At 43.0% G+C, this 13189-nt stretch overlaps 1 protein-coding gene across 1 annotated transcript in view; it reads right to left on the bottom strand.

Moving 5' to 3' along the window:
- CUL5 (cullin 5) overlaps positions 1-12918 on the bottom strand; it is a 74048-nt gene extending 61130 nt beyond the window's left edge. Inside the window, exon 1 of the mRNA XM_075851589.1 lies at positions 12839-12918. Coding sequence (XP_075707704.1) covers positions 12839-12862 — 24 coding nt within the window. The 5' untranslated portion in view covers positions 12863-12918. The remainder of the gene's footprint in view (positions 1-12838) is intronic.
- Positions 12919-13189: the final 271 nt, after the last annotated feature.

Here is a 13189-nt window from a genome sequence, read left to right as displayed (position 1 = left end):
TTTTCTAGGACGTTACAAGGCTTATAACTTTAGCAGCAATTTATCATATTTTCAAGAAAATTTCAAAAGGCTATTTTTTCAGGGACCAGTTCAGTTCTGAAGTGGCTTTGAGGGCCTTATATATTAGAAACCCCCTATAAAACACCCCATTTTAAAAACTGCACCCCTTAAAGTACTCAAAACAGCATTCAGAAATTATTTGAACCCTTTAGGCATTTCACAAGAAATAAAGCAAAGTAGAGGTGAAATTTACAAATTTCAATTTTTTTTTACTAAATTCATTTGTAATACAGTTTTTTCTGTAACACAGAAGGTTTTACCCGAGAAATGTAACTCAATATTTATTGCCCAGATTCTGCAATTTTTAGAAATATCCCACATGTGGTCCTAGTGCGGTAATGGACCGAAACACCGGCCTCAGAAGCAAAGGAGCACCTAGTGGATTTTGGGGCCTCTATTTTATTAGAATATATTTTAGGCACCATGTCAGGTTTGAAGAGGTCTTGTGGTGCCAAAACAACGGAAACCCCCCAAAAGTGACCCGATTTTGGAAACTACACCCCTGAAGGAATTTTTCTAGGGGTATAGTTAGCATTTTTAGCCCACAGGTTTTTTGCTAAATTTATTGGAACTTGTCTGTGAAAATGAAAATCTACTTTTTTTCTGAAAAAACATACGATGTTTTCGTTTTTACAAGGAATAAAGGAGAAAAAGCACCCCAACATTTGTAAAGCAATGTCTCCCGATTACGGCAATACCCCATATGTGGTAATAAACTGCTGTTTGGACCCACGGCAGGGCTCAGAAGGGAACTAGGGCCATTTGGATTTTGGAGCGCAGATTTTGCTGGAATGGTTTTCGGTGCCATGTCGTGTTTGCAAAGCCCTGGAGGGACCATAACAGTGGAAACTCCCCAAAAGTGACCCCATTTTGGAAACTACACCCCTCAAGGATTTTTTCAAGAGGTATATTTAGCATTTTTAGCCCACAGATTTTTTGCTAAATTTATTGGAACTGGTCTGTGAAAATGAAAATCTACTTTTTTTCTGGAAAAACATACAATGTTTTAGATTTTACAAGGAATAAAGGAGAAAAAGCACCCCAACATTTGTAAAGCAATGTCTCCCGATTACGGCAATACCCCATATGTGGTAATAAACTGCTGTTTGAACCCACAGCGGGGCTCAGAAGGGAAGGAGGGCCATTTGGATTTTGGAGCGCAGATTTTGCTGGAATGGTTTTCGGTGCCATGCCGTGTTTGCAAAGCCCTGAAGGGACCATAACAGTGGAAACTCCCCAAAAGTGACCCCATTTTGGAAACTACACCCCTCAAGGAATTTTTCTTGGGGTATAGTTAGCATTTTGACCCTACACGGTTTGTGCTGAATCTATGGGAATTATGCCGTGAAATTGAAAATTGAAATTTTTTCTAATAAAATGTAGTTTTAGCTCAGATTTTTTCATTTTTACAACAGATAAAGGAGAAAAAACACCCCAATATTTGTAAAGCAAACTCTTCTGAGCACAGCAATACCCCATATGTGGTAATAAACTGCTGTTTGGACACATGGCGGAAGTTAGAAAGGACGGATTGCCATTTGACTTTTGGAGCTCAAGTTTTGCTGGAATGGTTTGCGGCCCCATGTCACATTTGAAAAGCCACTGAGGGGCCAAAATACTGCAAACCCGGCAAAAGTGACCCCATTTGGTAAACTACACCCCTCAAGGCATTTATCATTTGCCTGGACATATGACGGCTTAGGAGTGAAAGGCGCATGTGAGACCAATTTTGGTGATTTTCGCAGCATTAGCCCACAACGGCAGGGCTCTGGGGTCAAATAGTAAAACAAACCCCCAAGTAGTGACCCCCATTTTGGAAACTGCACCCCTGAAGGCATTTTATTAACGGGTGTAGTGAGCATTTTGACCACACAGGTTTTTTTTTTTTCTATTAGAAATGAATGCTCAGTGGATGGTGCAAAGTGAAAATTGCAAATTTCCACAGGTATGTGCCATTTTAGTGCACAATATTTTGTGCCCAGTTCGTGCCACTGAAGACAAATACCTCAAACTGTTAAGCGGGTTCTCCCGGGTATGGCGATGCCATATATGTGGACGTACACTGCTGCTTGGGCACGCTGCAGGGCGCACCATTTGGCTTTTGGAGCGTGGATTTTGCTCGCTAGTTGTTTTGTTTGGGGTATTGCTGGTATTTCAGTTTATGATGTGGGGGCATATGTAAGCTGTGTGGAGAACATCAGGGGTATAATAAGAGAGTATAATAATTCGGTAAATAAATAATAATCCGCAGACGTGGCCGGTGTCGCACTGATAAATGGCGCCCGATATTATCCGCTTTTGGACACTCTGCACATTTTGCATCGCCATATTCTGAGAGCCAAAACGTCTTTATTTTTTTTCCCTGGAGCTGGGTGAGGGCTTATTTGTTGCGGGACAATCTGTAGATCTCATTGGCACCATTTTGGGGTACATGCGATTTTTTGATCACTTTGTATTAAATTTTTTTGGCAAGCAAGGTGACCAAAAACCTGCAATTCTGATGATTTTTATTATTATTTTTTTTACGGCGTTCGCCATGCGCTATGAATGACAATTTTACGTTATTCTGCGGGTCGGTACGATTACGGCGATACCATATATATATAGTTTTTCTTAAGTTTTGCAGCGTCTGCACGATAAAATCACTTTTGTTTCAAATAATTTATTTTTGGTGTCACCAGATTCTGAGAGCCATAACATTTTTATTTTTCCGTCAAAAAAGCTGCGGGAGGGCTTGTTTTTTGCGGGACGGGCTGCGTTTTTTAATGGTATAATTTTGGGGTACATGCAATTTTTAGATCCCTTTTTTTATTCTGTTTTGCAAGGGGTAGTGACTAACAAAAAGCGATTCTGGAATAGTTTTTTATTTAATTTTTTTACGGTGTTCACCGTACGGGTAAAATAGCGTGATATTTTTATAGTTTGGGTCGTTACGGACGCGGGGATACCACATATGTGTACTTTTATTTATGTTTTTTGGTTTTTCCTATAATAAAAGACTTATTATAGGAAAAAAGGCTGTTATAGTGTTTTTTAACATGAAACTTATTTTTTTTTTACTTTTTTACAACATTTTTATTAACTTGTTTTAACTTTTACTTTTGTCCCACTAGGGAACTTGAAGGCATGAAGCCCTGATCGCTATTCTAATACACTGCACTACCTACATAGTGCAGTGTATTAGAGCTGTCAGCTATTCACTGACAGCAAGCCTATTAGGCTTCGCCTCCCGGCGGGGCCTAATAGGCTTCCGTACTAGGAAGCGATTGTTAGGCTATGGTTGCCATAGCAACCATCAGAACACTCGCGGGTGCCGATGGTTGTTATTAGCAACCATAGGGTACGATCTAATCACTTAGATGCAGCGATAGCTGCATCTAAGGGGTTAATCGGCCGGATCGGAGCCTTGCTCCGGTCCTGGCCGTTAGGGCACGATGTCAGCTGTGACAAACAGCTGACACCCGCGCCCGTGGCAACCATCGTGGTTGCCGACAGGGCTACAAGCCACTTCGATGCATCGATCACGTTTATCGATGCATCGAAGGGGTTAATCGGCCGGATCGGAGCCTAGCTCCGGTCCTGGCCGTTGCAGAGGGGCGTCGGGCAGCTGATTCCCGGCGGTGATAACGCTGGCTCAGCTTCTGAGCCAGCGTCATCACATACACACGTCATAGAGCTGTGATTGGTCAGTCTGCTTTGACTGACCAATCACAGCGATCGCCGGCAGGAGACCGCTGTGAATGGTCCCCTGCCGTCTTACTGTGCCGATCAACTGTCATAAACAGTTGACGGCACAGTTCTGTCACCTTGTCCTTTGACAGGGTGACAGTTTTTAGCCAGGACGCACCGGTACGTCCCTGTGCCTTAAAGCACTTCAATGCAGGACGTACCGGTACGTCCTGGTGCGCTAAGGGGTTAAATATGCTGATTTTATGTCTTTTAAATCCTTTCTTAGCAGGAACATTTTCAATACTTTTTCTACAATGTCAAACCTGCTTGGACATGAAATGTCTGAAATAGAAACCGGACAGCAATGCAAATACCTCAGCAATGCGCCCCTGCCCTCTTCTATAAATAAATCTACCAGGCTTACAGATGGTACAAGCTCACATGCGTGACCCACCTAACATTCACATTATATTTGGGGTCAGACACACCAGCGTTTAGTAGCTGCCCCTGTCACCTTATATTCAAATTGAAGGAATAAATAAAATAAAAACCTTGGGCCTCATTTCTAAAATCTGTTTCCCATAGAAACCAATAACAGCAGAGCTTTCATTTTCCAGAACAATTTAAGAAATTAAAACCGAGCTCTGATTGGTTGCCGTTTATTCTGTTAGACAGTTTTGATGTACGAGGCCAACTAGATTATAATTAAGACTCTGATCGGACTTGCGTTGGGTTTCCAGATTATAACAAACCAAAACGCATTTTTGGATGGGTCGTATGACGGACCCCACGGACTTATAATGGGGACTGTTTGGTTCCGTTGTGGTTTCTGTTTAGAAAAATAGGGCATATGGACATGGAGAGGGGGATCCCAGAGGTGGCACCTTACAAGGTAACAGTTTATGTCGACGTAGCCATATGAGGGCTTGTATTATGCGGGACAAATTGTAGTTTTTAATGGTACCATTTTAGGGTACATATAATGTATCGTGCAATTTAGGATTTTTTTTATGGGTATGGTGGAAAAGAAGTCCGCAATTGCTTTTTGGGTTTTGTTCTTATGGCGAGTACAACGTACCCTATAAACGACATGATAACTTTTTGCACAATAAAAACAATTATTTTTTTTACAAAATATGTTTTAGTGTTAAATATGTTTAATTTTTTTTTTTTGTCATCCCACCTCCAAAAAAGTGGTCAAAAAGTCATATGTACCCCCAAAATGGTACTAATGAAGACTACAAGTCATCCCACAAAAGTCCTCACGAAGTTCCAATGACGGGAAAAGAAAGATGTTATTGGTCTTTGAATGCAGCAATTCAAAGACCAATAACATCTTTCTTTTCCCGTCATTGGAACTTCGTGAGGACTTTTGTGGGATGACTTGTAGTCTTCATTAGTACCATTTTGGGGGTACATATGACTTTTTGACCACTTTTTTGGAGGTGGGATGACAAAAAAAAAAAAAAATATATAAAAATCTGCATTTCTAGTATTGCTTTTAAGATTTTTTTTCACTGTGTCCAACGTGCTCAGTAAATAATATGTCCTTTTCATCGTACGGGTAAATACAGATCCAGCAAAACTTAAAATCGCACAATACAAAAGAGGCTGGCACTGCTATAAGTAACAGGAAGAAACCCTATTGACCCCACACCAAAAAAAATAAAATATAGGCAAAAAAGAGAGAGAGAGACAATGTAAGGTCAATCATTTGGAAAGACTAAATTAATAAAAACAATTAAAAAGTACCCACACTGATGGCACCCTCGACCAGATTACATGCCACCACAAATATGCCACTTTGGGTGTACCTGGACATCCCGGAGGTCTCACCCATCCCCATTCAATCCTTACCATGGATTCCCCCCTCTACGCTCTAACCGTCTAACACCTACCCTTACACATTTCTTATATGTTTGGGATATCGTGACTTATCTCCCCACATCTGCCCCTCATCTCACTATGGCATAACCCCCTTCTCCCCAGGTGCAGACAATTATCTGGCCTTTATATGCTGGTGGTCCAATGGTTTTTTGAGTGTCAACATCTTCTTTCTCCCACCCATTCTCGGATTCTCTCGTTCGGTGATCTACAAAATCCTAAACAGATCCCCAGTAACACAAGTTATTTCCCCACTCTTTAGCAATAAAGCTGAAACTGATTCTTATTCTCAGTTCGAGAGAATCTGCGCAAAATGCCCGACCTCCAGAGGTCTAATATCTACACTTTGTAAATAGCTGCTTAGTCACCCCCCTGATACTCATCTATAGGTTGACAGATGGCACCAGGACCTGGGGACAACTGTTGAAGTAGTGGACGGACGAGTCATTTGGAGCACAGTTTCACACTGCTCCATAAATACAATTATGGAATCGACATATAAAGTTACGATGAAGTGGCGTTTAGTCGCTAGGCGTATTGCTAACGCAATTCCTGCTACCCGTTTCAGTGGTTGCTCCTCACCCAGCGACATGTACCACATATGGAGGACCTGCCCTGAGCTCACCAGATTCTGGAGCCGAGTATTCAAACTCATCCAGAGCTTATTTGGTATAATCCTTCGTCAAGATCCCAAACTCGCTCTCCTCCATCTCAAACCTCCGGAACTTATGCATCCACAATTTAAGCTATTCTCATATGTTCTCCTAGCCGATAAAATAACCATAGCTCACAAAAAGAGTACATTCGCATTTGATAAAGTCAAGTCAAGAATGGATCAAAACTTTATTCATGAAAAGCTCACAAGTATTTTACTGGACAGGAACTTCGAGGAACTTTGGCGCCCCCCAGATCAGTTATGCCCATCCACACCTGTCTACCACCTTGATTACGGAATTGTAATCTCCTCTCTCTCTCTAACCGCCCCTTCACCTACCCCCCACCTATTTTCATTGCTTATATGTCTTCTTTTGATAAGCTGTTTTGACGGAGACTTTGTGATACCTGTTCACGGTTCTTTGTTGTATCATATGATGCTCTTTCTTTACTTTTCCTGTAAATCTCTAATAAAACTTATTGAAGAGAAAAAGTACACACATAATACTAAGTATTGGCTCTTGGGGGTACAGACCAAAATAAGCTGTATATCGCCTAACCATCCCTCATAAAATAGTGTGCCACTTGAACAACATTGTCTGATGAGACATCCCCCTATTCAATGTGTTCCTGGGGCGATCAGTTGATTTCCCAGAGATGGGACCCGCACCATTTATGACATATCTTGGCATATCCTATATGATTAAAGCGATGTGGCAGATTTGGTGAAATCTTAGTATCAATAAGTACCGGCTTGGGGGGAAAAAAAAAAAAAAAAAAAATGTTCGCTGGGCAACTCCTCTCCAGTTATTTTTTTTTTTCCCTGCTGCAGGACTTTAGCGCACAAGGCTGGGTTCTCACATTGCAGTCAGAATTTTTTTGCTGTGAATCATAGCAAAACCGCGTCATTTTGCCACAATTTAGCTAAAACCGCAGCAAAATGGAGCGATTTTTCAGCAAAAACACATTTTAAACGCGATAAGGGAACCCAGCCTAAGGCTTCGTTCACATCTGCGTTGGGACTACGATATTGATTCCGTCAAAAACGACTGAACCCTTGCACAATGGTGACAAACGGAAACCATTTGCACCGGATCCGTCACCATTGAAATCAATGTTGATGCAGACAGAAACCTGTGATTTCCGTTTTTTTCGGCTTGAATTCCGTTAATTGGTTCCCCTGACGGAAAGCTCAGACGGAACCCATCAACGGAGTCCCGACGCAGATGTGAACGAAGCCTAACATAGCTTCGTGCAATCAGGACGCCTGTCCCTTCATCATGCCGCCTGCAGTTGACACCATAAATGACCCTTCATTTCTATGATCCAATGAACACTATTGTGTTTTCCACAGATGTAGTTTATAGGACCGGGCCGCAAAACTCAGAGCAGGTCCTATTCCTGTCCGTGTTTGCGGCTCGGTCTCGCCCATTGAAGTCTGGTGACGTGAAAACATATGGAACAGATGCGGCGGACACACGGACGACACAGGCTGCAAAAACGGACAACGAATCCATTGTTTACGTTAGTGTGAATGGAGCCTGCAACTAATGGGTTTATAGTAAATCGTCACTGGGTAGCCGTCCTACAAAATCAACAAAAGCACGGAAACAAATAAGCGCAGAATGGGCAAAGGACTAGAACCCCCCCCCCCCCCCGCCCCAAAAAAACAACAACTCGTGGAGAACAGGGTGAGTAATACACTCAATGCTTCAATGTATATACATGTACATAACCGGGTAGCCACTACTCCCAGAAATTTTCTGTTGGTGCCGATCTTTTTTAATTCTATCCCATAGCACGCTGCGCTATTGTTTCTGGTATTTTTTTGCCGGATCTATGATGGAGCCTTCACGCAGATGTGAACGCGGCCTAATGTGTAAGGCGCCTGCCGGTACCCCAATGTCTTCCATCAGGGCAATTAAAGATTTAGACTAGATGCATCTTAAAGGCAATCTTTGTCGTTTGTACTGGGAGATAAGTGACATCAGTAGTTTGGCTCACCGCTTATCCTCATGTTCCTACTGAAATAAACATGCATGGTATTAATCTGAGCATGCATGTTTATGGGGGAATCAGGCAGAAGAGCCGTCAGCCGAACAAAGACTGAGCAGAGAGAAACAATTACATGAAAAAAGTGAAAGCTGCATACTTTTTTTTTCAGGTTCTCTACCTGGGCAAGTAAAATGTATATACCTTCTATAACCATCTAATATATATAACAATCTGTTACCTATCGGCTCCCGTTCGTGCCAGAATAAAGATGGTGCAATGGGTACAATGGTAGAAGGGTTCATGCATTAATGGTGGTGGACATGTAAGAGTCACCCCCTCCTCACTGCATCCAGCACATACGCTCATCATACACTTGTTTAGGCTCTGTTCAGACCCGAGTTGTGTTTCCTATTATTCTGTTCCGTCACAGAAACAGAAAAATGGGAAACAATTTTTTTCCATCAAAGTACTCATTGATTTCAATGGGGTTATTTTTAGCCTCAGCTCCATTTCATCAGATTTACGTATTTTTGCTGGAAACAATAGCGTAGTCTACTGCGCTATTTTTCTGTGCAAAATGACTAAAACCTGACAGAAAGGAGTTTCATTTTTTTTTTTCTTTTAACATTGAAGTCGACGGAATGTCTTCCATTTGTGTCTGTTATTCATTCCGTCTAAGGGTATGTTCACACGACCTATTTTCAGACGTAATTCAGGCGTTTTACGCCTAGAATTACGCCTGAAAAGACGGCTCCATTACGCCTGCAATGGGTCTTACGATGTTCTGCTCCCACTAGCCTTTATTTTACACGTCGCTGTCAAAATACGGCGCGTAAAATGCCGGCTCGTCAAAAGAGGTGCGGGACACTTCTTGGGACGTTGTTAGAGTCGTTTTTACATAAACTCTATTGAAAACCAGCTCCAAAAACGGCCGTAAAAAACACCACAAAAAATGCGAGTTACTCAAAAAAACGTCTGAAAATCAGGAGCCGTTTTCCCTTGAAAACAGCTCCGTATTTTCAGATGTATTTTGTTAATAGTTTGAACATACCCGGATAATGTTTTTTTTTTTTTTACTATGGCGCATCAATTCCTAAATCAAAAAAAGGAGAAAAACAGAAAAAAAAAAAAAAAAGACCGATTCATTCAAATATAATGGATGCCAAACTGAAACAAACAGAAGGTAAAGTTTCTGCTTTTTTGTCGGATCATTACCTTCGGTTTGCTTCAGTTAGACATCGTTTTCGGCGTCCGTTTCCATTAAATTTGGCGGATCCGTTAAAAAAGGAAGGGCAAAAGCAAATGTGAACGGAGCTTAAAAGGCGGCATTTAAAGGATTGGTGTCCGTTCATACCTGCGTTGGCATTTCCATTGTTCTGCTCGGTCAGAGAAGCAGAACAACGAAAATACCAGAAGTGCCAGATCTGTTGTATGATGGACACCATCGGCACCCGACAACACCCATTGACTTTAAGGTTCGCTCGGGTTTCCATGGTTTTACTGGAAACAATAGTGCTGCAGGCTGCGCTAATGTTTTCGGTATTTTCGGCCGGATCTGTGACTGGTCCATTACGGAAAATATTGGAGTAAAATCAATAAAACACGTTAACAGAGAAAAATGCCAGTGTGAATAGGTACCTACTAAGAACAGTGTTAAAGGCTTAGACCATCTGGGCAACCCCTTATTAGAGTGAGGCCGGATTCACACGTGGCGTTTTGCGCACGCAAAAGGTCCAGATCAGCTCTGTGTGTCAGCAGCGTATGATGCGTGGCTGCGTGATTTTTGCGCAGCCGCCATCATTATGACACTCTGTGTGTTGGTAAACAGAAAAGCACGTGGTGCATAGAGGTTCAGAAGCTTAGTGGAGTTGTTCCTTCAGTTGACGTCAGCCACTATGCGCTTGCAAGATCTCCGTTTTTTTGTTAGGAGGGAATATCTACCCAAACACTGAATCTGTATTCTCTGTAATCACTCTATGGGTATGTTCACACAGAGTTTTTTGCAGGCAGAAAAATCTGCCGCAAAATGCCTGCACTTTCTTTGCGATATTTATTTTTTTTTTTTGCGGCGTTCTTCGGTCGCAGCCAAAAAACACTTTCTCTGACCTCTAATTGATTTCAATGGGAGGTCAGAGACAGAACCGCAGGAAGAAAGAGCATGTCGCATTTTTTTCCCGTCTCCGATTGAAATCAATGTGAGGCAATTTTGGCCATTTTTTGGCGCGGTTTCCGTGTCGAAGAACTCTGTGAACTGGACCTATATGTGTTTTTCACTACTGTTACGTTATCACCCCCTCGGAGGCCAAAATCTTTTGGGGTTTTTTCCCTGAATGAATGATTACAGAAGACACAGATTTGATGTTTTGATAAATATTCCATCCTAACGAAGATCCTACAAGCGCAACATGTCTGACAAACTAAAGCAACTTCACGAAGCTTCTGAACACTTATGTACGATTTATTGATCTCACCTAACCGCGAGCTGCGCAAACCATATATTTTCATTGACCATTAATGTATTTACTGTGGATTCCCTTGCAACAATGTGGCGTAATCACAGGAACCGGTCAGCAGTTTAGATGCCTTTAAAAACTGCTGACAGAGTGATATAAAGGGGGGGGGGGGGGGGGGCATGTTAAATGTAACCTTATCTTGGTCATGCAAGTTGCATGACCGAGAAATCGACGTCTGACTCCCCTGGCACGGCGGTTAAAGTTGTCACTCTGTGCTTTGAGTGACAGCTCTAGTAGACAAACAGGGGACCGCTAGAGCGGTTAGTCGGAAGAGGGGGGTGGGGCTTGCAGTGCAGGATAACTTGCTCATCAAGTCCCGCCTCTGTGACACTTGCGATTGGCGCACCAGGAAAATTCAAAAAAAATTCGCTCATGCATCTTGCATGGTTGAGTAAAAAGGTACGTTTAAAATGCCCCCCTCCCATATATCATCCTGTCAGCAGTTTGGTGACCTCAAACCTGCTGACAGGTTTCCTTTAAAGCTGTTTGGGAGAACAGGAGGTCCCGTTTGCGGATTCGATGCAGAGGCTGCTTTAACCATTGTGATCAATGGAGAGGCGACCATGCAAGTAGCACTCCGCTTTCTCCATAGCTCCAATAGACTTCAATGGAGACTGCCGAGGACAAGCACCTCTCCATCAAAGCTGGTGTAAGTATCGGACGATTTGCATGGGCCCCATATTCTCCCTATAAGTAGGCGTTTTAGAGAACCCCCATATATCAGGTATAGAGAATATATATGGATAGGCCATAAAAGCTTCAGATGGAAACTGTAGAAATAGGAATTTCCTAATGTTATGTTATTATTGAAATCTCTCTTCCTACAGGAGGGAATAACTGGCAGATGTCACTTTAATATTCCCACAACGGAACGTCACACACACAAACACATTGTATGTCCCATACCAAAATAAATGTTTGAAATTAGATACCGGACACATTGTGAAAATGCCAAACACTTTATACTCATGGGCGCCTTCATGCAACTTTGTATCAAAATGTAACATTTAGTAAAAAAATAAAAATAAAAAAATCATAAAAAAAGTCATGTTTGTGGCTAAAAACCTGACCCAAGCAGAGAGGCCCACAAAGCCTCCTAGAAGGAAAGGATGTCTAGAGTTCACACATCACTTATGTCAACGCCTTCATATAATCTCCACAAGTGAAGAGACCAGACGGTAGTGAACCCCCGAGTCATAGAGTTGCCAAATTATCTGATTAAGCGCAGGGGGAGATTACAATGCGACTGCTCATCCTCTCTGATCCTTCCCAATCGGTAAGATGAAGATCGGTTCCTGCGTCCACCCCGGGGTCCCTGGATGTACCGGGAGAGAGGACAGTCCAGGCTGTGACCCTTCTTCCTGCTGTCACTTGGGTGACCACCTCTCTGCACATTGTAATGGCAGCCATATTGGTTGTCACCCAACAAAAACCTGACTGACCCCTTGGCTCCGTAAGACTAAGCCGCAGAGACTTGCATCCACCGTCGCATTATCACATCAGCCAATGACGGTGGGCCGCAGTGATATGTGGTCCATGGAGCAATGATGTCATGTGACTGCCATGTCTCCGGGACGCTACGTCACTATGGAAACATCTATGTGACCTTATCATAAAGGACTGAATTATACCGCAGCGGGGGACACAAGAACGCTAACAGTAATATTATACCAGATTTTTTTTTAACTTTCACTGGTTCCCAGTCAGAATTCTAGACAACCCCTTTAAATTTCACTGAAAACTAAGCAATCACGTACACGCTTCATTTATTACATCGGTTGTCAGCAGTACATTTACGTCAGCAGCCATTACTATGACCAGTGCCAGGGAGGAGGACATGGCCTCCCCTCCACAGATCACACACAGAGGGACAGCTTCAGTGACCTGTGTGCGACTCAGGCCAGTGCTGTCAGTGACAGCAACCGGAGATGGACATGACAGCGCAAAGACACAGTGCAGCTCTGCTCCACCGGTGCCCGTCACTACACACTTCACTCCAGCTGGAGAACACGTCCACTCCTCAGCCACGGGAGAGCAGCAGAGCAGGAGGGGGGGCTCCTTACCTTTAACAGATTAGACGTCGCCATGTTCCCTGAACTTGTCCTCCCGCCGGATCCCGCGAGATCTCCCTCAGGTCACGTCACATCCCGCGGGATCTCCAGGGGCTTCGACGTTTGTTGGTCACATGACTTCCTTGTAAGAGAACGATTTAGCTAACCGCTGTCAATCACGATAACTCGTCTCACCATTGGTCAGGGGCTAGCTAGTAGGGCGGGGACAGAATATATAAATACGTCAATCCGCCATTAGCGCGACGGGTGGTGTAGAATGAGGGTCGGAATAGATGAGGGCGGGAGAAGCCGTTAGGGGCCATCTATTTGTAGCAATATAAGCTCAATATCGGGTTTTCAAAA

This window comes from Rhinoderma darwinii, chromosome 2 (genome assembly GCF_050947455.1).
Source record: "Rhinoderma darwinii isolate aRhiDar2 chromosome 2, aRhiDar2.hap1, whole genome shotgun sequence".
NCBI classification, from domain to species: Eukaryota; Metazoa; Chordata; class Amphibia; order Anura; family Rhinodermatidae; genus Rhinoderma; species Rhinoderma darwinii.
This window is presented reverse-complemented; position numbering and strand designations above follow the sequence as displayed.